A 27064-nucleotide genomic window follows, 5' to 3' on the forward strand; every position below is an offset into this window, starting at 1 on the left:
TGGACAAAGTTCTGATTTGTTCAATATTTCGAAATCAGATTGATTACATGCGACGTGGAACGATGTATAGGAATGGTATTTCGGTTTTAACTTAGTGACGCTAACAAATTTACGTTCAAGAAAAGGGATTATCAGATCCTCAATATTCGGCACAGATGTGTTCGTATGTAACCTGGACACAAAGAGTGCCCTCATGGGCGGTTGGCGAAGCACCGCGTCTACCTTCTCAGACTTGGCTGTGCCGGTTGATGTCGGTGAACGTCGTTTCCGCAACACAGGAGTCGAAGACAAGGAACTTGAAAAGCAACAGTGGGAACATCGCCATCCGCCAAGCTATCGTTAGGCTCGAGCGTTGCACCCTCACCCGAAGATGGCCGCTGCACCGCCGCCGCGTTCAATGGAGGCCATCTTGCCGATGGTTCAGATGAACGCACGGCCGCCGCAAAAGATGTGTGAGGTCCTGCAGCCAGAGGCAGTCGCTCGAGCGCTCTTTTGTTCAGCAAGCCAATTTCCGAGCTTTAAAAGGTATTTTCTGACTTGAGGCTCTTCACCTCCAGCCGTCAGAACTTCCGATTTCGTAGATATGCTGTGCAGCAGATGAACCAGGTCAGCCGTTTCCCAAGGACCCGACCCATTAGCAGCGCTCTCCGAAGGCGCACTCATCGTGACACATTCGCTTGGTCATGCCGGTCATCGTCGGTGTCCGGATGGTCGTTCGACGATGTTCGGCGAAACCTGGTACACTCGGTGCATTTATAGCCACTCAAACCGCTTTGCATTAGCACTTCGTATTCTGCTTGGCGTACGCCAAAACATTTGCAGTGATATCGTCGATTGCATCTGGACCCGAACAAGCCAAAAAATGTTGCTTAGCGTAGAAGCGAACGGAGTACTCACCGCACACGTCCGTCGGCATCTCTGTCATTTGCCACGCGTACTTTATATCAACAGTAAATTGGGATATATATAATACATAAATAATGAAAATATTAATAGTTAACATAGAAACTACCACAGGTTTAGAAATTTGTGTAAAATGACAACGGGCATGGCAGTAAACTAGATAAAAATGTCCGGAAGTGATTTACCCTTCCCACTTAGACAACTTTTTTCCTGAATTCGTGTGTTGGTCACGTGTCACAAAGTCACGGGACGTCATTTCTTCTTCTAAATTTAGCGGAGAAACTGAATTGGTGTTGAGGTCACGTGGCGTAAATTTTCCTGCTAAATCTAGGGTGACCACCTTCCTGCCGGTGGAATGCGGGACACCCTGACCGGGGAGGGGGGGGGGGGGGGGTTTAGTAAGAGGAGGACAGTATTTTCACGACTCAAGAAATAAGTATTAAGGGAAATTCACCAACGCGCACACCCCGAAATCCTGTGCTGTCCGAAAGCGTATTATACACCTGAAAATTGTACGCGGCAAATAAACTAAGTTTCACCCACACTGATATACTTTTGTTTATTTGTAATGGTATATATTTTATTAAAAGTATCTAGTTGAAAACATAAAGATCGACTGCACCAGACCCCAGTATGCATCAAAAGGAAATAAAAAAACAGTAAACATTTTTCGGCTTATTGTTTCCTGTCGATACTTACTCGTATATTAACATGCTCCTACACAAATATAAAACCTTATGTTGTTGTTTTATTGACCGTTGTGAATTGCAGGTTTTTTGCCTTCTGTGGCTGTGTTCAAAAAAAAAAGAAAAAAGCTTTCCACAACAACCCTTTCGCATGATACAGTATGATTTGAAAATACAATAGTTCATTTTTCAGCTTTTGGCGAGCAATTTTCGCTTGCAATATTTTGCCATCAAGGGGAGAGGCACAACGGCGCATGTGCGTGAGTCTCTTGCAAGAACTACGGTTGCTTCCCGCAGTGCTTGGCAAGAAAATTATATAGCATCGATATTCACAGATTTATCAGTGACCTCCGCGGTTCCCCGTTCGGAAGCGCCATAATTTTCGCAGTGAAGTTTACAGCAGTGTGAAATGCGGGACATTTTGAAGATTTTGGAATTTCTTGCGGGACGCGGGACACGAGCCCTCAATGCGGGACAGACCCGCGAGTCGCGGGACGGGTGGTCATCCTAGCTAAATCTAGAAGGCAAATTGAAATTTCGTTTAGGTAACGTGACCAAGTCACATGACATCACTTCTTCCGCTATATTAGGCGGAGAGACAATATGTTTTATAGGTCACGTGACATAAAGTCATGTGACGTAATTTCCCCGCTAAATTCAGTGGGGAAATAGCAGAGGTCAAGCAAAAGTCGGGACTCGGAATTCAGTTGTTCTGTTTTCTGAGTTGCATCGTGGGCGCGGCAGCAGTATTGTAGGCGTTACCGAAATACGTTAATCATCACAGCAGATGATATCAAGGCCATACGAATCATAGCTGTCGTGCATCTGTTGTGTTCTCCTCTACTGCATATATGTAACACTGCATTAGCAACTAATACTTTTCCCCACGGCATGAAAATTCCAAGAGTTGCTGTTTTGCACAAAGCCCAGGTTCTTTTGAGAACATTAATAACTATAGGCTCATATCCGTACTTAATTTGTTTTTAAAAGTATTAGAACATCTGATAAACTAAACGCTTATGCAAATTTTTGAATGTTAGAGATGTCTTTGTTATGCAACAATACGGTTTTTGAGAAAAATGTCAAAAGAAATGGCGCTACACATTATCAAAGAAAAATTAATCAGCATATTGAAAATAAACTATTTACCACTGGAATATTTTTACACTACAGATAAGCGTTTGATTTCATTCAACATGCCATATTGTTTTATAAGCTACCGTTTTAAAGAATTCGAGGTGTTGCTTTAGACTTGGTGCATAGGTACTTACTCGTCCTGTCGGTCACAATATACGTGTTTTAATGGATACCGGTCCAAGCCAGAACAAATTTCGCATGGGGTTCCATAGGGGTTTATTTTAGGTCCTCTGTTTTTTTTAATTATTTATATTAATGATATTGGTGCCTATCCCAAAACAGTCCTGAAATAGTTTTGTACCCCGACGATACAAGCTTATTTTTTTCTGGTCCATTTTTACGTCATCTAGAAGTTACTGATAACACGTGGCTCATCGAGTTATCTGAGTGGTTTGACTCTAATCAACTTCAGTTAAATATTACAAAAACAAAATATTTAATTTTTAGGCCACAAGGTAAACCTGACGATTGTGAAATTTTTTTAAAATTTCAAGACTCTGTGATCCAGCGTGTAAACGTTTATAAATTGTTAGGAGAAATTTAAGCTGGACGCCTCATATAAATAAAATGCATGCAAGCATCTTAAAATCTGTGGTACTTTATACAAAATTAGATTGCTGGTTCCATGCTGGTTAAAGCGTCAGTTGTGCAATGCTTTAGTTGCTTTCATCTCCATTACTGTTTATTAGTTTGGGGTTCAACAACAACAAAAAACTATTGATAGGTTGTTTCTTTTGCAGAAACAAAAGCAATAGGTTGTACAGAAAACCTTCAGCATACTGACCACACAGCACCGTTCTTTTGGAGCGCCGATCTTAGGCGACTGTTTCTGGCTTAAGCGGCGTCGGCGTAATCGTGAGGTCACGTGACCACCGTGAGGTCACCTGACACCGGTGACGTCATGTGAATTTCGTGAGGTCAGGTAACCCCGTAATATCACGTGATCCTCGCGAGGTCACGTGACTTTAGTGAGGTCACGCGGCCCCGGCGACGTCACGTCACCCTTGTGAGGTGACACGACCCCGTGAGGTCACGAGAGTCACGTGACCTCAAAGTTACGACGATGGCGTCGCCGTCGCCATCGGCGTAACCGTGACGAGTAGCAGGCAGGATGAGGAGGTGAGGAGGAGGAAAGAGTATACGCTCTTCTCAGTACCCTTCCCTCCGCCTCCTCAAGAGCTGCGCTCTAATTCGGTTTTACAGGGAGCTACACACTCTAGCAACAATCCGTGAGTCTACTTTCCCGCACAACACTCGGATATCCAATCAGCGCAACTTACGGAGGCAGCTCAGCGAATGATGAGACCGAAACATATGTTTAGACCAAAAGACGCAGTCTCAGTTGCGATATTAAGCAATGCAAGCCTGACGTTTTGCATTGATTAATGTCACAACTCAGACACGTTTTTTGGTCTAAAATTATGTTTCGGCACCGTCATTCGCTAAACTGCCTCCGCAAGTTGCGGTGATTGGCTTTCCGAGTGTTGTGCGGGAAAGTAGACGTCCGGACTTTTTTTAGGGTGTAAGGGGCTTTCATATTTTAAGCACAGTTTTCTTACCACTCAAAATAATTAATGACCCCACCCGTTTTTTTTTTTTTAGGCACTTTTTCCTAGGAAAAGTTGCAGTCGATTCGTTGTACCAGTGTGTGATGTGTGAGAAATAAAACAAAGATATGTTTGTCGCAAACAGATGGTATCCCTCTAATCGAATGAAAAAAAAAATGGTTTCGAACAAGCCTGAAAGGAGGGAGGGGAGGGGGGGGGGGCGGTGCTCGTGCGTGCCTGCACACATATCTTATATCTGATGGTATGTTGTGGCCCCGAACAATGTAAGAAAGGAGCGTCGGTCTGTGTTGCGAAGAAGGGTTCCTATGATTCGGTGAGGGTAACAAAGAAACCACTGATTTCCTTCATGACCTTGCACTATTTTAATGGCGCGATTACATAACACCGTGTAAATGAATAAGAAAACGAAGACATATGCCTCAAAGTGATAGTGCCAATCAAGAGCAATTGGCGATTTATCTGTCTGAATCAAAGTTACGCAATCGCTTCTGTTCGCGCCGTCAAAGACGTCGGTTTTATTTCGAGGTCACCAATCCTTTTCTATTTCAATTTTGTACAATCTTTATTTTTTTCGTGACAGATGGCGCTGTCAAAACAAATCTAGTTCGTTTCTTTTTCGTTTTCGCAAAGGTGCGTATGTTTCATTTAGCTTAGTAGACTCAATGCCAAGTATCGCGCATTTTTATAAACAATTAGACCTAGAAACATTATTGCGTCTAGGAAGTGCTACTTTTCGATGATAACCAAGCACCTTTTTCAACGCCGGTCTAATTTGTAATTGAAAAAGTAATAAAATATAAATATTTTCGTTTAATTCTTCATGTTTACAGACGAAAGAAGATGAGTATTTTGTTGTGGAGGAAGATAATATAGTCTCAGCGGCTGAGTCAATAAACGGCTTTGGACAATTCACCAAAAACACCACGTTCAAAAGGCCTGCCGATTTCTACCTGATGCTCTTTGGGTAAGCAAGATCACTTAATCCAGCCTGAGGTTGAGTTGTGCCGTGAGGCAGAGATAACATATCCTAGTTCCTTATGGCGATGCAATGATCCCGAAGGATTTGTGATAGATTGAGGCGTTCGTGCGACAAATTGCGGGCTTACAATAAATTAAGCACTGCTTAGATCAAATCTTTGGCTTCCATAACCCCCGAAATACGGATTGGCTTTTATTTCAACACAAAAGCAAACTTAATTTTTTTTTTTTTTTTTTTTTTTTTTTTACAGTAACGAGCACAGTTAGCTTTCAACTCGTTGCCGGAACAAGTGGCCACATGATCTTCTATTACGTATTCTATTTAGGAAAGTGGCAAAACCTTGGCGGAGGCCGGAGGGGTATTACTGCAGGGTGATTCAATGAGAGGTCAGGCTCTTTAAATCGACCGCAAAATTTAATTTCTTAACCTATCGCTCTACGATTTTGTGCGGCGTTGCCCACAGATGGAGTTTTTTTTTTTTTTTTTTTTTTTGTGGAACTTGCAAAGAGCGAACTTACCTAAGGAAAGGGTAGTGAAAGAAAAAGGCTTACATCATATGGAAACGCAGCAAAGCCACCGGTCTTTAAACAACACGGCGCCGTTTCGCAAGGGAGACAAGAAATTGCGCAAGCGGTCGCAACCCCAAATGCCGTCAACGGACGAGCATACGACGTCTTTAGCAGACAATGAAATGCAGTTCCGTGTTGTTACCGCGCCTGTTTTTGTTCCTGCGTCTGAGGCCGCCTGCGGAACGCGCGCCGTTTTTTAGTCGATGAAATCGTCTGCTAAAAAAGACGCCGGCTCTCGGCGCCATATGCTCGTTCGATTTCGGCGTTCGTTGCGCCATCTCTTGTCTCCCGTGCGAAACGGCGCCGTGTTGTTTGAAGACCGGTGGCTTCGCTCAGTTTCCATAGGAGCTAAGCCTTTGTCTTTCCTCACTTTTTCCTCAGGTAAATTTGCTTTTTGCAAATGTTCTAAAAAAATACATCATTTGCGGGCAACGTTGCACAAAGTCGTAGCGCGATAGGTTAAGAAACCGAATTTTGCGGTCGATTTAAAGAGCCTGGCCTCTCCTTGAATTACCCTGTAGAGCTGGGCTATTCACTTCACCGCAGTGATTAGACGCAAACTACTACTCAAATGTTCGTCTCGCTGTTTTTTCTCACGAGCCTAACTCGAGTGATTACGCAGTGCTCGTGTGTAATACTCGAGCCGCCTTCGACACTTTACCCCATATGGTGTGATCCCCGTAACTACGTCGTTAATTTTTACCAAGCAGAATAACATTTTACCATGACAGGGAAGCTCCTGTGCTAGTAGCGTTTCCTGGGAGTACAGTAGGATATATCGAAACTTTTCCGAAATGAATATGAAATGAAAGGAAAACCATTTCAGGTTATGGTATTTGAAAACAAAATCCCCTCGAAGGTGAACGCACATGATGCAAGGTCTTCCGATCTTTTCTGTTAATTTTTGGAACGAAATTTCTTAGAGACCCTCAAATACGCGACTGATTTCTCTGTTGCCTTTTCGTTCGACCGAAATCTCTTTCTAGTCAAGACATAATGGCTTTTGGGAAAAATATGAAGTGTGAGTCCTATTGGAAAGACCAGTTTGAAAATGTAACTGGTCAGACTGGTATTTGGACTGTTTAAACTGGTATTTAGACTGGTCATACTGGTCTAACAGGAAATAAACTGGTGCAACTGGTAGCCAGACTGGTATAACTGGTAACCATATTTATCTAACTGGTCACCAGATTGCCTTCTAACTGGTGATCAGATTGACCTGACTGGTCACCGTATTGGCCTACTGGTCACCAGATTGGCCGAACTGGTCACCAGATTGGCCGAACTGGTCACCAGATTGGCCGAACTGGTCACCAGACGCCGAACTGGTCACCAGACTGGCCGAACTGGTCAAACTGATAACCAGATTGATCCCTCTTTTTCACTTTATTCTTTGGCTTTCTCACTTTGATTTATTGGCTTTCAAACAATTACGGTATGATTGAGCGTTTACGTTTTACTAAGAGATTAATCCCCTGTGCCGCTTAAAATAATCTCAGAGGTATGACATTGCTGGAAAAAAATAAACATTCTGGGAATATTTTTTATTGCTTAGGCGGTCACCGAGAAATTCCGTACGTTCAAAACGACCAGTATAAAAGACGGAAACGCAGAGCTGGGTAGTAGTGATCAGGTTAGTGTGCTGTTGTATTGATATTTGTATCTGCCGTGTATGTGTATGTGCTCAAGTATGTTCAGCTGATACTTGTAGTAGGCGTATGGTGTCTACATTTGTCTATAATAAGGATTTCCGAAGCGCAGTGGTGGCGTGAACGAATGAAAATAATTTTTGTCGAACCAGTGTGACCAGTTCAACCACCATAACCAGTTCAACCATCATGACCAGTCAACCAGTATGACCAGTTGAACCGCCTTGACCAGCCAACCAGTGTGACCAGTTCAACCATTATGAAACTGGTCAAATTGGAGCAATAACCAAGTTTGAAACTGGTACCAGTTTGAACTGGTCTTTCCAATAGGGAGGGAATTCAAACTTGCATTCTGATAAGTTTATGTTGTAATCGGAGCTAATACCTGTCGTGTTTCCGATCAGGAATTGAGGAGCTCGAAGTTTAAAACAAGCATTTACTCAGCAGCATCGCAGATCGTTCCGCCTGGTTCGATCTCCCGCGCGTGAGTGTCCCCCACGTGCCTCGTGTATCCCGTGCGTTGCCGATGGCCCCATTGTTTGCTTGGCGCCATCTGTGAAGATAACGATACACGACAGCTCCCTTTCTTGAGAAACGAGTCGCTGCCTTACAAGTTGAGGCGCTGCGGCGGTCTCACTGCTCGGCCACTGCGTGTGGTTCGGCAGGCTTCTCTTGAACTGCCTGCCTCCGCATTGCTGGCATTGTTTCCCCGAGTCTGTGTCTGTAGGTGTGCTCTTGTGCGACGCGAACTTCCACCAGCTGTCTGCACTCTGTAAGATCTCGGACTATGTGCAGGTCCCACAACGGTGCCTTGTTGTTGGGCCCCTTGTCTGATGTAAACTATTGCACCTGGCTGCAAGAGGGATCTCTCTCTCACTCGGTGTCGAACATTGTAGTTCGCTGCCTCTTTTTTTCGGAGAGCTTTGTTCCGTTGTCGGTACCTGGATCTGTGTCTCCATTTTGGTTCGAGTCTGTCAGGTATTGTCGGAACATTCGTTTTTAATCTTCGGCCCATGAGAAGTTCTGCAGGTGAGTAACCCTCGGGACCCGGCGTTGCGCTGTGTGCCACAAGAACTTCAGCAACGTTGTCGGATTTCCTGGGAATGTTCTTGGCTGTTTGAACAGCTCTCTCCGCCTCGCCATTGCTTTGTGCGTAATGTGGGCTAGATGTCACTTGCTCTACTCCCCAGTCACTCAGAAATTGTTTAAATTCAGGTGGACTGTACTGTGGGCCGTTGTCCGACCGAATCATATCCGGGACACCGTAACGAGCGAACAGGTGATCGAAAAAATGGGTGACATGCTTCGTTTGTGTCCCATGAAGTTCTTCGAGTTCAAAAAATTGGGAGTAATAGTCAACAGCTATGATGTGATTCCTTCCCTCAAGGTGGAACAAATCAGTGCCAACTACTTGCCATTCACGTTCCGGGAGAGGCGTCTGCAACAACTCCTCGGTTGGCACTTGGCGGTGTCTCTCACAGGCAGGGCATCTGCTCACGAATACCTTAATATCCTGGCTGATTACGGGCCACCATGCAGACTCTCTCGCCCTTGATCGACATATGACGATCCCCTGGTGTCCTGTGTGAAGGCGTTTCAACACTTCCTGTCGTAGTGTGGGGGGAAAGACAAGTCTCGTACCTCTGAGCAGGAGCCCCTTTACTACTGACAGTTCGTCGGCCATGCTCGCATATTTACGTACTTCCGGCGTTAATGTTTCTGCTTTTGGCCATTTTGTTGCACAGTAGTGCATGACGAGTGAAGTCGTTGCGTCTTTCCGTAACTCGAGTCTGGTCCTGTTTAGCATCTCTGACGAGGCTGGCAGCTGCTGGATTGTCAAAAGTTCATACTCTTCGATGACTGAAACAAGGTTCTCACCAGAACACTGCAGTGGTTTTCGTGACAGCACGTCAGCAGTGTGCATGTTTTTACCGGGTATGTGCGAGATTGTGAAGTCGTACTCAAGTACTCTCATGCGAAACCGCTGGAGTGTAGGTGTCATTTCGTCAATCCGCTTCGTCGAGAACAAAGACACCAATGGCTTATAATCGGTCTCGATGTGGAAACGTAATCCGAGCACGTACATTCTGAAATGTTCGCATGCCCATGTTGCAGCGGGTGCTTCTTTTTCTACCTGAGCATACTTTTGCTCTGTAAACGACAGCGCTCTTAAAGCGTATGCATCTGGCTGGCATTTCCCTTCATCGTCTGTTTGGAGGAGCACGGCACCCAAGCCATACGACGACGCATCCGCTGCTATTGGCAGATGCTTTCGATGATCGTAGTAACAGAGGACGGGAGTTGTCGTCAAGTCTCGCTTGATCTCCTCAAACGCTCTCCATTGAGGTCCGTGCTAACATCAACTTGTCTCGTTGAGAAGCAGTTCTCTAAGTGGTTTAGTCTTTTCCGCCACTCTTGGAAGAAACTTTGCCAACTGATTGACCATACCCAGGAAGGATCTGAGCCCAGTCGTGTTCTCTGGGGGTGGCATCTGCCTGATGGCTTCCGTCTTCTCAGGATTGGCGGTAATGCCATCACTGTTCAAGACGTGTCCAAGAAACTTGACACTTGTCTTCCGAAATTCGCCCTTGCGTGGGTCGAGAGTCATTCCAGCTTCCTTGAGACGCTGAAACACGGCAACGAGCTTAGAGTCGTGATCCGCTTTGTCCTTCCCAAACACGACTATGTCATCTTGGTGGCAAGCCTGTCCAGGCAGTCCCTCCAGGATACAAAGCATTTCTCTCTGGAAGAACTCTGTTTCTGCTGCGATGCCAAAAGGTAGCCGCACGAATTGAAATCTCTCAAACGGCGTGATGAATGTAGTCAGATCTTGGGATTCCTCAGCAAGCGGTGTCTGCCAGTAGGCGGCGTTGGCATCCAGCTTACTGAACAGTTTGGCGTCTCCTACCTTTGCCAATTTTTCTTCAACTGTTTTCATGATGACTCTTTCCCTGATGACCTTCTGGTTTAGTTGTGTATAGTCAACGCAGATTCTAACCTCCTCATTCTTTTTCTTGGCGATGACCATGGGTGCACACTAAGGCGTTGCATGTTCAACTTGCTTGATGACTCCTAGCTTCTTCATTTTCACCAGTTCATGTTCCACTTTAGGCAGGAGAGGAACAGGTGCTCGTCGAGGAGCAGCTACTGCATAAGGTGTAGCGTTTGGCTGAAGCGTCACATTGTAGACTGTCTTCATGACCCTGAGTCCTGTGAATAATGTGCTAAACTCTGGTCTCGCCTCTGGAGACCTGTCTTTGTTTGCTGGGTTTTGTGCTTGCGTCTCCACTGCCTCCAAGTGTGCCAGTTCACCAAGAGCACGTATGGCTGGCCGTCCCAGCAAGGCCGTTTGGAGGTTTTCCACAACGAAAACCCGCTGGCGAGCAGACTTGTTCTGCCATGAAATGGTTGCGTCGAACATCCCTCTTGTCTTGATAGGAGTTCTGCCAGGTCCAAAAAAGTCTCTTGTCTGATTTTCGGGACTGCTTCATGTGGTAGCTGTCGTATGGTGAAACAGGAATGACGCTCACGTCCGCTCCTGTGTCGACTTTGAAATGAACGGGGCATCCATCCACGGTTGCTCTGATGAACCACGGCTCATGGTTGTCTGCCTTGCGGATTTCCCCGAGAAAAAGTTCTTCTGTGTTTGCCGTTTCCTTCTTTGAGGTGTACTGTTGACGTGCTGACAAACAAACAGTCGCATAATGCCCGATCTTTCCACAACTATTGCACCGTTTTCCCGACGCAGGACACTGTCTCTTAGAGTGCTGCTGTGGGCTGCCGCACCACTTGCATACGTTGTGCCCTGCCGGTTGTTCAACTGGTGGCTTGCCCGTTTTCCGCAGTGTTTTTTCATGGCTCTGACGTCCCTTTTGGCGTCGAAGCTCATCGACCGTTGCGCTCTGTTCTGCTGTTGCTTGACAATCTCGGAATTCCGTGCTTTCTTTGTGGCGGACTGGAGTGTAAGCTTGGAATCTAGCTGCAACTTCTCGCTGAGTCCCAGGTCCAAAAGCCCCACAACTAGGCTGTCGCGAATGAGCTCTTCTTTAAGCGGGCCGTATTCGCACGTGTCCGCGAGTTTGTGAACTTCTGTTATAAACATTTCGACCGACTCATTTGCTTCTTGCTTTCGACGATTGAACTTCGCCCTTTCAAATATTATATTGGTGCAGGGGATGAAGTGTTCCTCGAACTTGGCCTTCCCTATTGGAAAACCCCAATATAAACAGCGTATTATGGATATTGGTAAACAATATATTTTTATTGTATTACAATACGATATGGACAGCGTATTGGAAAACATTACATTTATTGTATTGTATTACAATAAGGGTTTGTTATGGGATTCCAATATCCATAAAACGCTGAAAACATTGGAATCCAATACCGTATAAACCCTTATTGGATCCCCATGTGTCTACGGGGATCCAATGAGGGCTTACGATTCCAGTGTACTTAGCGTATTATGGATATTGGATACCGATATATTATTTGGCTACTAATAAAACTATATTCGAGTTGGAATATCAGGTTCAGCATGATATTTCTTTGCAACACAGTCTCCTCTTGTGTGTATTTCTGAGTGATAAAATAAAAATGTTGCTGTTGTCAAATTATGAATAAAGAAGCAAAACACTGGGCTTATCCAAACCAAATATATTTACGATAATCCTGAACTGGAGAATCTGGCATTTACTGCAAGAGAAAGTTAATTGTTTAGGACCCTCATTCAAAAACTTGATGTTTGAAAACAGAATGTGAAATCCTTACCTTTTAATGAAAACCGCACCTGCTACACACTAAACTTTTTTACACCCCTTAGGGGTGTAAAGCACTTGTCCCAGGACGAGCACCCTTTGAGGGTGCAAACGAGCACCCCTGTACCAAAGCACCCTATAGGGGTGTGAAGTGTATAGGGTGCTAGGTGCAATGCACCCCAATCCAAGGGTGATGATGCTGATTTTAATGGGTGCTCGAGGATGATTCATTCTAATCGAAATAGACTTTTGTAAAACAAAACTAATCTTATTTACACAGATGATCTCGTTACAGATGAGCACTTAGCCAAGCCGACACTTTGTACAGGCAGGCTGGCACTAAAAGTGGACTATTATCTAAAATTAGTTGATTAACTTTTTCAATTACTGGTTCGACAGCTGTTTCGAACTTGAAGACAATCACCTCCTTAAACCAGTCAATTTTTTATAAATCCTGAAATGAGCACACAGGCAAAAAAAAAAGAGAAAATATAATTTCACCAAATGTAGCGGTCCAGAAAGTACTTTATCTCACTACCCGTTTTGTGTGCAAGAATCTTTCTCAATCGTTTTTCTAAGGTTAGTGCTCATTTCACGAAAAATAAGCTGGTCTAAGGTGACTGCCCCATTTTCACAATATGTGCTGGTGTCATCAAAGCAGACACTAAAAACTAATCCATGGATTTTATGCAATAAGTCCACTTTTAGCTGTCATCTTGCCTCTATAAAGTGTCTGCCAGGACCACTATAACTCAACTGTAAAAAGATAATTTGCATAAAACTGAAGTTGTATTTTACAAGAATCTGTTCCAATGAGAATGAATCACCCTGTATCTCAGCACCTGTCAAACTGGGTTCAGTATACCAGGTATGGCAACCAGAAAACCACGAAGTATGCAGACCAGATAAGTGATGAAATAAGGAGATGCAAAAGTACAGTGCCAGCATAGGACCTCGTTACAGAAACTGGATTCATTATTTGATATGTGTGCAATGCATCGGCACACATGCTACTTGAAGCAGCTGTGCCTAGATGCACTGTCCGATAATGAAGGCAAGATGTGCATGGCAGAAAAGGTAATATTTCAATGTGAATCTTAACTTATGTGCAAACGGAAGTTACAGGAAAATCTTGCGTGATTTAAGTTTTAGTTCCCACAAAATTTGGAAGGAAAATAAAAAAATATCCCAGAATTTGTTCCATGGCTAAAGCTTCTGAATTTATTAATTGCTTGATGGTCTTAATACTCGTATACTAGAAAAGATCAGTGGGAGATATTCTCAAACATCATATTAAATAAGGAGTCTGCCACCAATCTCAATGTGTCATTAAAAGTGTCCAATTGTCAAACTGCCAACACAGAAGTGTGATATGCATCACATGCATGATCAGCACTTGCTCATGCAAACTATGGAATGTGAGAAAGTGTATGGTACAAACATAAACAACAAGGAGCTTAGCTTGTTCAATCCCGATACTTGGTCCTTGCATCCCGCTCTGGCTCGTCGGTCATTTGCCTTGCATACGAGGTGGTTACGAGTTGTCATACTTGGTATGCCGTAGTACCGTTACACATTCGCCCAAGGCATGGCGAGTGGCATCAGCTGCATACAAACAGCATGTGATTAAGCTGCAAGTAAATAAAAGTTGTTATAAAATGAGAAACAGAAAACTGAAAGGAAAACTATATTAATAACTATTTATTGAGCTATTATGCGACCACAAAAAAATAATGAGGGATGTCTTCCACACACATATCAAAATACAATACTTGAGGCATTCCGTCAAATATCACAGCATATATAGGCCTAGATGCTAGTAAAAATCGAGAAACAATTGGGGGGTTTGAGTCAATAAAAGCCAAATTAAATGAATACTCATTTATTGAACTATTATGTGAGCACAACAAAATAACCAGCTATGTCCTCCATACAAATAAGCAAATATATTTTCTTTAAATATCACAGCATAGGCTTAAGATGCTAGTAAAAATAAGAAAAAAAAAACAAAAATCAATACAGATTACCTCAGTACATCACAATGGTTCTTGATAAAAATGACTATAACAGAAGAACAATCTAGATGCCTTCCGTTTCGAGTGTATACTTTTTGTTCCATTGCACATGCGACTTTCATTCAGGACCCTAAAGTTGCATAAAAATCAAGCTACACTTCCTTTAGTTTAGGACTTAAAACATTAAAACAAGCTACCATATTTTCCAGACTATAGTACACAATCCGTTGTATAATGCGCAAGGGTAAATTTCGGCTAAAAAGAAAAAGTATTTTCTTAGATAGTCTGCACTCGGTGTATAATCTTTGGGGAAAACTTCAGGCTGGAGAACTCCACAAAAGGGATATCTGCGGATGAATGTCAGGGGGCTTTCTGTGATCCGCTCGTCAGCCAATCGCAGAGCTCCTCAAGATTAAGCTTGACCTGAGTTGGTTGCTTGCAGGCTCCCAAGCAAACATGTCAGATGCGAGGTATCGAAAGCCTGGGAAACAGACTGACAGTAGGAGGTTGTCTTGATTACTTTATCCCAGCGTAAAATATCTAAAACACGGCAATCTGGCCTAACCAGTTTTGTAATAATGAACAATCTTGAAACAAAAATTGTAGAGTCCACACCTGCAGATAGACTGTACGATGTAAAATATCAACTTTTAGACATGTATAGTTTGTGCACTATAGTCTGGAAAGTATGGTACATTTATTTTAGTTTAGAGTTAGAAAGTAAAAAGTTAAATGGGTGCTGGTACTGAAATTTGACTTCACAAAACAAGGCACCAGAAGCACAGAGTGGGATGCTACAGACCCCAAAACACCACTCATGCAGCAGTATCTCAACTGGATGGGCATATTTTCGAAAAAGAGAAGAGGAGAATACAGATGTCGCAAGCTTTGTTCAATCATGCTCATATTTTCCAAAAAGTACTGCCATCCATTAGAGATACCGTCATATGAGTTATGTTCTAAGGTTTGCAGCATCCCACCTAGTGCTCCTGCCTGGTTTCGTGCCATCCAAATCTCGGTTCAGCATCCCTTTGGTACTAGAACGGTTGTTTGTCGGCCTCATTGATTTTACGCTCTTGCAACCTTGTTCAGGAATTTCATCACAACTGGCCTCGGAGTAGTGCTGCTGAGGCCGACAAACAACCGTTCTAGAAGAGCAACTGTGTTTGCTGCCTTTTTCAAGTACTTATATTAAAAAGCCAGTAAGCCACCATGATGGCAGTGATGTCGTCCTCTGCATTCTTCACGGACAAAAACCGCTGCTTATCGACAGCGAGGTACAAAAAGTCAGCCCCCTCGGCGTCATTGCCAGAGTACACGACGCACGGCATTGCCGGGATGTCTTGCTCCTGTGTTAGCAAACAAAATCAATGCAATGTAAGGCAGGCACCATGCGTGATAGTCTTCTCTAAATCATCACAGTTAATATATTACTATCTACCAGCGAGCTAGTCCACTGTTATTTGCTATAGTCACTTCATCTATGTTAAATATGTAATACCCCCACCCCCTGCAGGCCTGATTACACTTGTGCAGAACGCAACTTAGACAAGTGGCAGTAAATCATGCTTTCCCAGCACTGAAAAATATGCAAGATCGTCAGTGCAACAGGGACACCTGCATTATCTCTGCGATTAGTAAAATTTCGGCAATGCTAGCCAGAAGTCTGGTTCCACATAGAGACGTAAACGTTGCTTTGGCTTGCTCATTGCAAAAAAGCCAGAATCAGTCAACAGGAGCCCACATTCTCCTTGTATGATCTCCTGATCTGCAGTTACTTCACCTCCCATGTACATTTTGGCCAAAATATTTTGCTTTAGATGGTTAGAAACCTTGTGGAAACTACTTTTGGCCATGATATTTCCAACCATCAGTGTGTCAGGAAAGACAGCCACTGGATCTTTTGTACCTTTCTAGAAGAGTGTGCCGTGCAGTGATTAGAAAGCTTGTTTGTCGAAGTTGTAGTCAAACATGTGAAGCAGTGCCATCAGCATCATATTGGCTCCCCTGAGACCATGCGACTTCTAAACATCACCTCCAACTGCATAACTTTGCTAAACTCTGATCTAGATGAAGGCTAAACTAGGTACAAGCATGGAACATGGCTCTATCTGTTGTGCAAGAAAGGTGCTAGTTTGTAATGTACTGCATGCTTGGCTGCCATTAAAAAAAAAGAAAATGGAAAACTTTAATAAGATGGATACATTCACAATTGCATGCATATGGGCGATCCACGTCAGTTCATGCAATGGTTTTCCGGGTCATAATTTTGATATTTTTGTTAAAAATATATATGAAAGCCATGTTCTTGGGAGGAACATTCCGCTATATATGAACGCCGTAACGTTTTTTTTCGCTGAGATATAAAATAGAGAAGCTCGAGGCGTGGAAATTGAGAAGATTTCACTATGCTACTTTGCACAGTCGTCATTTTCTCATCGAAGCTTTCACGTTACCATAACTTTTTTAATAAATTTCACAAGAGATATACAACACATACCCAAAAAAGTAAAAATATCAATAACATATTTCTATGCAATCAAAAAAGTCAAACATGGCATAAAAACACGTTTTAGAGACATATTCACAATTTTTTTTGCAAATAAACTATCCTCTATAATACTTCACGAAACATATCAAAATGCGCGCCTTTGAATTATCCTTACGAATGTATAAAGATAATATGGGCCCATCCTTGTCTTCTTGTTATTAACGCGGAAATGCGGCTGATTTCACAAAATGTGTCAAGATTGGGCGTCGATATTTAAAAAAACTCCATCTTTTATTTTTTTAAAACTCCCCTTGGCAGTTTGCAGTGACGTGAACTAACCTGTGATGGCAAAACATTGAGTAACATATGACCTCCGAACGGGAAAAGCTGCGACAAACCTTCACTCAGAACGAGCCGACGTCTCGTTATAGCGGCTTTGCCGCATAACGTCCCCTTGATGGAAGCGTCAAAAGCTGGAAAGCGGGACTCTGTCGTAGAGAGCGGAAAGTCGTGCTGTTCCGAGCATTGCTTTATCGTTGTGTGACTATACCCCCCCCCCCCCTTCCCCCGCTCTGCCCTCTTCTTCCCGCCCCTTAACATGAGCAAGAAACGCCTGCGAACATCACTGCTTGCGGTAGTTAGTAATCGTAAGCACATCACATTGCCTTGAAACCCAAAGCTGTGAAGAGTCAGTTACGGCAAAATAAGGCGAGAGTAGTTGTAAGGAAAAATATGCATGTCAGTTGGTCAGGAAACATTTCAATCTAAACCCAGAGACGAGGAAAAACAAAAATAACGGACAGTGCGAAACGAACTCTCAAACGCAGCTGAACTTATTCACAACAAGAACGACAATAAATGCATGTCCACGCGGAAAGAAATAAAATAGGGAAGATCAAGACATGCGACCGCAAAGACTTGACCGAACCTAACCAGACAAACTAAATCACTCCAAGGTTAAGGACAGCAACGGGAACGGGCACCTCTCCCAAGGACCTGAACAGATGGGTTGTACCACGCTATGCGAACCGACCGAACCCCCAACCCTCTCTTCTATTTTGCTGCCGTAACCCCCTTCCCCAACACACACACACACGCACACGCATGCATGCATGCACGCACGCACGCACGCACGCACGCACACAAACTACACTCCAACACCGAAAACCCCAAAAACATTGCAATATAAAAAACTTTCAGAAAAGAAAAAAAAAAGAAAAAAAGACGGCTGACTATCGCTATGCTTACAGGAGACTCGGTGTCTTCGGTGCTCAATAAGTGGTACTACAAACAAACAACACCAGCTTAACCATGCGCCACGCACCGATTATATCTACAATGGAAGACAGAAGTTGATAACCACAAGGACATTTTTTTTCCGAACTCTGACCGGATATTCGGAGCCGGGAGAGAGGAATTCAGAACCCCTCAAATAGGCGTGTGCGAGGAGGTTTGAGGTTCTGTCATTTACGAAGCGAGTAAGAGTCTAGTGTCAAATCGAACAGCCATGGCCCAACGATTCAGCACCGTGCGATTGTTCTGTGTGGACTATCTACGGAGACACAAGAAGAAAGTGTATAGCGATAAGCACCTCGTATCGGTAGGGAGACTCAACCAAGTGCGGTTGGAAAAGCTACTGGCTCCACGGACAGTGAACGAATCTGACCTTTTATGCCAACATTGCTACAAATACCTCCAGAATGAGATTGCTTCTCCTCACAACGTGAGTACATCAGAGTCTTCTTTCCGGGACTCTGATGAAGTTCTCGCTAATGTGAGTCAAGAATTGTGTGCTGCTAGTCCGTCGGTAACTCCATTGAAACCACGTAAAACCATTAAAAAAAAGGCGCAAAGCGTATTTGAAGAAAAAACAAGCTCAGGTGAGTTCTTCCATTAGAAGAAAGCTGTCAGGCGTTTATGGCATGAAAACCGGCGAAGACAGTTGTGAGCACTGCGCGGAGTGGTTTGACGCATTCCGCGAAGCGCTGAAGGCATGCAGTTCCCACCAGGAACGCAAGCTATTGTACACGCTTCTGCCACCAAGCATCTCGAAAAGAAATATTGCGTCTGGTGCCAGAAGCGACTGCCTACATGATTGATCAAACGTAAAAACTGAAGCGTAAAGGTGGTGTATGGGCAACGCCTGATCCCTACATGGGGAAAAAGGCGAATGCCGAAGACGTGAGAGTTGCACTTGAGTACTACACACGCGACGACCTCGCACACTCTATTCAAAGCCCCAACAAAAAGGACGTCGTCAAAGCCATGATCAACGACAACAAGACCAAAGTCGTAAAAAGGTTTATGACCCGCTCTGTTAAGGAAACTTACCAGCTGTTTGGGAAGGACCATCCCCGTCGAGAACTAGGCATCTCTAAGTTCTATTCCCTACGACCAAAATGGGTAAAAAAGAGTCCCGAGCATGAGGTGTGCGCTTGCATATGTTGCGTCAATTTTCAGTTGCTTTTAACGGCAATAACAAATGCCTCACAGGAGACATTTACTGAAGACGACTTCAAGCGCATCTACCTCTGCAGCCCTCCACAAAACGATTGCTTCCTGCGCCGTTGCGAAAAGTGCCCAAAAATGCAGAGCATCTCGCTGCAGTCGCTCCATCTCGACGAAGACGAAGAGATCTGTTACGCGTTATGGGACGCCGGCGAACTCGTCAAAAAGGTTATGGACACTTCCGCTTTCCTAAAGGAACTGGAGTCATGGAGCGAAAAGTATATGAGGCATTCTTACATCCGTGACCTTCAACGAAGCCTGATACGTGACACAAGAACCGCCTTACCACCCAAGGCAGTGATGTTCCACTTCGATTTTGCGGAAAATTGGACAGTCATCTTCCCAACCGAAGTGCAGAGTTTTCATTGGAAAAAAACTCAAGTGTCTCTCCTCACATGTGTGGTTACGTCCACGCAAGGCACGGAAAGCTTTGCCGTTGTCAGCGATGACACGATACATGACACAGCTCACGCTCTTCTAGCCACAAAAGCCATAGAAGAGTATGTTGATGAACATTACCCGCTCTTTTCTGAAATAATTTTTGTATCAGACGGAGCGGCGGCGCATTTCAAGAATCGCTTCCAATTGCACGAATTATCTCGGAAGCCGTACTCTTTGGCAAGATGGATCCTTTCAGCCACTGGACATGGAAAAAGCGCTTGTGATTGAGTAGGTGGTGTTCTTAAACACCACGCAACGCTCACCAACTTGAGATCTTCGCTCAACTCAACGATTGTCACCGCTAAAGACTTTGTGGAAGTGCTGCGTGAAAAAGTAACAAATGTCTGAATGTTCCACCTGTCTGCGGAACGGGTTCGAGAGTTTCGTGTGGTGAAGCAAGTAGAGTGGGCCACCGTAAAACCTGTGAGAGGAATCCAGGCATCTCATCTGTGGAAGTCATCATATGCCGAGAGGCCGGATGTATACATGGCCACTTGCGCAACTGAGAGTTTTAAGCTTAGGTATGCATAGTTAGCGAATTTGCAGAGTGGGGCCATTTTGTTTTTGTGAATTGTAAACTAAGTAATGGTATTCCAGCCTAAAGTACATTTTCGTGTCAGTTATACTAACCCCTTCTGAAAAAAAGAATTTGAAAAATATAAAATGCATGCCATAACTAACGCTCAAAATATTTGGCGCTGTGCGGCAAAGCCGCTATGACAAAGACGTCGGCTCGCTCCGAGTGAAGCTGTGTCGTAGCTTTTCCCGTTTGGAGGTCATATGTTACTCAATGTTTTGCCATCACAAGTTAGTTCAAGTCACTGCAATGTGCCAAGGAAAGTTAAAAAAAAATAAAAGATGGAGTTTTTGAAATATTGACGCCCAATCTTGCCACATTTCGAGAAATCAGCTGCATTTCCGCATTAATAACAAGAAGACAATTAAGGGTAGACATATTATCTCTATACATTCGTAAAGACTATTTATAGGCGCGCATTTTGATATGTTTTGTGAAGTATTATGACAAATGATTTATTTGCAAAGAAAATTGTGAATATGTCTCTGAAACGCATTTTTATGCCATGTTTGATAGTTTTGTTTGCATAGAAATAATTTATTGATATTTTTACTTTTTTGTGTATGTGTTGTATATCTTTTGTAAAATGCATTAAAAAAGTTATGGTGACGTGAAAGCTTTGATGAGAAAATGACCACTGCGCAAAGTAGCATAGTGAAATCTTCTCGATTTCCACGCCACGAGCTTCTCTATTTTATATCTCAGCGAAAAAATTAGTTACGGCATTCATATATAGCTTAATGTTCCTCCCAAGAACATGGCTTTCATATATATTTTTAACAAAAATATCAAAATTATGACCCGGACCATCATTGCATGAACTGACGTGGAATCACCCATATGTGCCCCAATGTTGCCTAAACATTTGCTTAGAAAGATTGTGCGCAAGGGAGTTCATAAAAGCGCTAGGTTACATTTTGCAACCTATGCTAGAAAGGATAGTTGAGAGCTTACCTCCTCTCCAACAAACAGATGTGACAGTGCCATGGTTTCCTTGACATTCTAAACCACGATCATCGTAGCCGCTACTGCCAAGATGTCTGAAAAATAGTAGCACCGTTCCAGTATAAGGTTAGTAGAAATTCTCTACAGTTTTTATGCCCTTGGCGCCGTGGAGGGCTCGCCTTCCACGGCGCTTGCCTACATGATTTGCAAGGTCCATCGAAGTTGGAGCTTCGGGCACTAAAAGGAGTGTGGAGCTGGATGCAGTGCTGTACAAGCATACTTCTTGTAAGCGTCTAAAGCGCACTAGCGAAGACTCTTGGCTCTAGCCGATATCAGGGGCAGCAGAAGACGACCAAGACCATGCTAATGTTCCGAGCATGCCTACTTACAGCGCCCGGCGAGTCGAAGGCACAGATTGGCGAGCATTTGTTGCATTATGCCTGATTCACATGGTGCGAATTTGCCTGCGATTTCGCAATTGCGACGCCGTTCTTGCGGCACAACGCAGTTGCGGTGCGAATTCGACTAATTCGCAACTCCGTATTTTGCCAAACTTTCCTTGCGAACGGCCGCTCTTGCGAAGGAGACGGACAGCCAATCAAACGCGGCTCGTGAAAGGCGTCACGGTGGTCATAGCAACGTGGGAATCAAAAATACGAAAAATGCGTCACCTACGTCGTCGTCTTCAAAATTCGCTGCGGGGGTGGGGCGGCGGGTGTGCTTCTTCCATGTGAATATTTTTCGCGGGGGATGTAAGCTTCAGTACGGCATTAAAACGAACTGGCGTTTGCGTACCACGAGAGGGTTGTGGTTCCTTCCTTTGTAAAATTGCAGGTGATAACAATTGACGCTTCTGTTCGATCACTTTGCGTAAGGGACTCGTGGCATAGAAGAAAGATCCTTTCTTCAAATCTGTTTGCAGATGACGCGAAGGTCTGTCTAGAAACTGAGAAACGCTGAACAGAACCTTGTTATTAAAGCCATTTGATAAAAATCGAGCTTCACATTTTTACGAATAGTGAGAATAACTAATTGATATGTAAACGCGCTGGACGCGTGCTACGCGAGCGACACGCGTGTAAAATGGCTTTAATTACAAAGTGCCGATCAGCGATTCTCGGTTTCTGGACAGACCTTCGTATCAGATCCCCAAACAGATTTCAAGAAAGGGTTTTTCTACTATTCAATGAGTCCCCTACGCAAATGTCACACGTGCCACGCGTGACATTTGTCATTGAAATCCTGTGACAATTTGGTTTTGTGCATAGTTTGCGATTATTTCACCAACATGATTGTTTTGGCTTTTTTTTTCATCTGAAAACCTGTGTTTTTTTTTTATTTATGTCGTTTCCTTTATCTTCAGTGTTTTTGTCATGTTCGCAATCGCTAATATTGTTTTGAATTTTAAAAAAAGCTTAACATTTACGTTAGCTTGTTCATGCTGACCTACACTGAGGAAGTACAGAATGTGTTTTGCACGTCCAGCGTGTCGTTCATTTCATGAAAGTCGGCCGATAAAACGAATTCTGTGTTAAGTAAAGACCCGATTGGGCAGCGTAGGTCCAACGAAAACAGTAAAATAGCACCTTACCATGTGGGGAATCAGCCAGTACTCTGTCGATCTACTTTGGGCTATACCTGCCACAAAAAGTGTCCGCCAGTTTGTCCGTAAAAGGGGCAAAGACCACAACCCATTTTCTACAAAAAAAATTGACTGATTTGCAGGCAACAGGTCCGGGGTGGAAATGAACTAGAGAGATGACATGATGCAGGGGTGATTCAGAAATCAATTTTTTATTGCTGGCTTTAAATGTTGAAAGATAACAACTAACAAAAGACAAAAAAGATGCAATTACAAACAAAAAAAAATCAAGTACAGGCTCACCTTTTTGGCGGACATCAAATATGAATAAAGAGGAACATAACACGTTGCTGGAGTCATGGGGTGCACCGGCGCCAAAAGGCAAATATTTGCATTGTGCGCCGGTGTTGCAAGGCCGCCCACTCATCTACGCACGCCACCGACGATCCGAGTACCCCTTGTCAATGGCCAGACGAAATCGACCCCTACGTGACCCGGAAGCTACAACGCAAGGCACGACGAGAAGGAAACTCGCCGTGCCTTCTGTTATAGTTTCGTCGTAACCACATAACCCCCTACAGCCCACCCCACACTGCAGAGAGGGCAGATGCTACGCTTCTTCGGCGTGTACAAACACACTCCCTCTCAACACTACAATACCTCCAGCACGTTGCAGATCTACCTGAACCACCTAAATGCACATAATTCCGGAGACTACTCAAATAACTCTCACACACCAAGTTAAAAGGAAGCTGAAGCGGTTTTGTATTTGAGGAAACACACTTAAGTCGTCTTCATTTCACCTCCAGGATCTCGAATATCGAAATTATTTCTTTTTATAATTTGGGGCATGGAGGTTTCAGAAAATCATTTTCAGAGTACCACCGAAGGCCCTCCTTCCAGGAGCGTGTCGCCATAAAAGGAGTTCTCGGAATCTTCCTTCCAGCAGCGTCCACCAAAGCTATGCACGCGTACTCTCGCTATATATTTTTTAATTTTTAAGAAGGGCAGAAAAAGGTGTTAACACTTGTGCCAGTACGGGGGAATACACCTGGCAAGCTAGGGATTGCATGCGCGGCCCTCGAGCGACACGAGCTTTGCGGCCGAAAGGCCCTCTTATGACGCCACGACGGGTCGGGTGTTTTTCGTGTTTTCTCGCGTTAAGTTACATCTTCGGGGAAAACGAACGCGATATTCATATCCACGGGATAAAACTACGCTAGAATCAAGCTCTATCTCATTTTTTTTAAAGAAGTGTTCCGGCTTCCCTTTAAGGACTACGCCTCAGCTCAGGATCTTGCAGAACGTGCACTGAAAACACACGTCCCACTTATTCAACCAAGGATCTCAGAGGACTGTTTCACTCCTCCACGGGCGGCAGAGTAAAAATTACGTCCACCCCTAGTTAAGCACATTAATAGCGTACATGAACAGGGAGAGTCCCTAATTTCATCCCCCTCCAGTAGCACCGGTCTTGGTACAATACAAATGTTTCACTTTCTCTGTTCAAAGTCCTAGTGGGCCTCACACGGAAGCCGTCTCACACCAGAGCGCCCGTTCAAAAGTAACTAATTCGCAGCGGCAGAATATTGTTGTAATGGTGGCCTCAGCTCCCTGTTCCACCGAAAATCGGTCAGACGATCCTCACACACAAAAACTTGAAAACTTCGTGATTTGTCACCATACCGCTGACACTACTTATAGGATTTCCGTCCAGCGCGGTTCCTTTGCCATGACACTGCAGCTTCCTTTACCAAGTACCTGCGGTACAGATCTCTCACTGCGGTGGCCACTATGTTGCATTTTCGGACAGATCGGTCGACGTGCCGCGATCTCAGCCTCGGTAGGCGGAGCAACGCGTTTGCCTGTTGAGAGACCTCCTTGCGCCACTGGCCATCAACGATGTTGCCGAAGTGGTCGACTTCAATCAGTATTGGCATTTAGCATGTGCAACTTTTCGTCTTGTAGGTAGTTGTGCAGTACACAAGCTGCGCGGACGACTCCAGTGGCGTGGTCTGGGAGGAGGTCGATTGGCCTGCGGAAGATGCAAAATCTAGTAGCCTAAATTTCGAATGCGTTCTGGACGCACCTTCTGGATATGGGACAAAGACAACACTGTGATTTTTGTTATTATAATGCAAGTGCAACAATTCTAAAGGTTACCTCGCTCTACACAGTCGATAGTTGAATATTTTTAGATAATCGCTGAGGTATCAACCAGGACAGGGCCTCAGAAAGTCCGACCTCAGTTGAAATGCCTCGTCTCCAACGAAGACGGACGCGGCGATAACATGGGAAGATGGCAGCAGATTTGGTGGTGGACAATTCAAGGCAGCTTGACTGAGGCACTGTCCTATCCTTGATGCCTTGAAGACGCCACCATCACTTTGGTGGCCATACGCTCCAGCGTCTGTGGCCATAAACCTCGACTTGCTGTCCACGACGGCCATCAGCACTACAGAGTAGGTTACCCTGAAAAGCCGAATGTTACGTCACTTCATGCGCTCTTCCAAAACATTATATGTGTTAAAGTAAATTTGTAGACCCATAAACAGCACCTTGTAGTTATAGTACAGGCTTCAAGAATCGGCAAGGGCTTCGATATGTCCGTGTTTTCCGTCAACGTTCCCCAAACAATGAGGAAAATTCCGCCCTGTCTCAAAGCCCTTGGCAATTTCCCTTAGTCTGTGATTCTTGATGGGAGCTAGAAGTACACCACAAAGTTCACACATGGTTTTACGTTGTTATTTAAACGCCGTTCATGTAATCTTTACCTATAATAATACTGGTAATAAATGCATCCTCAAATATGAGAAATACTTGTTGACGCTTAACAATTGCGAATACTTTTGTAACTGGATCTGAAAAGCTGTGTCTGTTTTTTTTTCTCCCTCGCTCCTTTTTTTCTATGTTCACCTGGAAACTTTCAGAAGCATGTTTAGTCAACTAGCCCAGTTCCAGGCACACACCACTTACTTTTGTAAGCTATTATAATATGCCCAAGTCAGGCCGATGTCAGACTGCTTATACAAAAGACAAAAAACAGTCTGCAGACATTGATCGAACGCGACTCACTGACGCATCTGTGTTTCATAAGCCGCGTGCCAGGCTGCTCCTTTCATTGGTTGCCGTGCGACATAAAAAAGCAGGGATGCTGCGGTGCCTCAAATTACTATTTGTCTGCAAACTGTATTCGTAGGATGCCTAATGTGTGACCCCGTCTTTCGAAGGTGGCGCAGTAATAGCATTGGGGCCCTCAACATCCTCAGGTCTGCAGCCCTCTCTTCCCAAGTTCGTCCCTAGAATCATAAATCAATGGCTCTCTGTTGTGTAAACTTTTTGAGAAACCATTTTTGACAGTACAGCTTTCAACATGATTCATTTAGATATTTCGGCTGCGAATAGTTAGGAGCAGCTGCAAAGGACAAGTTTGCTGCAGTGATTTGTACACCCCCCCCCCCCCCCCAGGATGTCTTAAGCAATGTATATAAACCTAAAGCCAGCCCCTTCTAACACCCCCTTATTTATCTCCAGGTTGGGGGCGACACCCCTCAGAATTTTTCGACCAATGCATCTAGACTTAAGGCCACCCCCTCCCAACAGCCCCCCCACCCCCCGAATAATTGTACCACCCCCTGATTTAGAATTTTGGATGATTCCGTGGTTTGGTAGTGTGTAGAAAAAGTACACCGGGGCAGGGGGGGGGGAACTTGAATTCATCAATTTCCCAAGACCACCACTGTGAGTCTTGTTGTTCGTCATGATCTACATCTTTAAAGGCGGTATTTAGTGGACGCCGTATTGGCACGCATTGTTCGCAGCTAGAGCTCAAAAAGAACTGGTACGTACTGCTGGCAAAGATAAACAATCTTGACGGTGTCAAATATACGTTGCAGAAGCGTTGTGCAAATTCACTAACAGCACGTGCTCTCAACAGCAACCGGCGCAAGCTATGGCCCCCAGTGAATACCACACGACCGGAATACCACCTCCATTTTTAAGTGTTTTTTTTCATTACGAGACGCCAGCGACTCTTTCACAGCATGCATGCGACACTAATGATACGGTTGGTTTTGGATGAGGCGCGTTTTTATTGGCTGTCTTTTCGTACCGTCGCAGCGGCGCTGGTGACGTCTCGAAAGATGTTTGACAATTGACGCAGCTCCGATTATTTCATAATCGCATTGAACCTGCCTGTTTGCCGCAACAGCGCCGTCGCAACTGCGAAATCGCAACTAAAATCGCTCCATGTGAAAC

General features: G+C 44.3%; 1 protein-coding gene across 1 annotated transcript in view; it reads left to right on the forward strand.

The window, feature by feature from the left end:
• The window catches only part of LOC120848651 (venom metalloproteinase antarease-like TtrivMP_A), a 79373-nt gene that overhangs the window by 15518 nt on the left and 36791 nt on the right, over positions 1-27064 (forward strand). Inside the window, exon 9 of the mRNA XM_040220663.2 lies at positions 5125-5258. Within this exon, the coding sequence (XP_040076597.2) occupies positions 5125-5258 (134 nt within the window). The remainder of the gene's footprint in view (positions 1-5124; positions 5259-27064) is intronic.

This window comes from Ixodes scapularis, unplaced genomic scaffold (genome assembly GCF_016920785.2).
Source record: "Ixodes scapularis isolate PalLabHiFi unplaced genomic scaffold, ASM1692078v2 PGA_scaffold6__148_contigs__length_123643588, whole genome shotgun sequence".
Lineage (NCBI taxonomy): Eukaryota > Metazoa > Arthropoda > Arachnida > Ixodida > Ixodidae > Ixodes > Ixodes scapularis.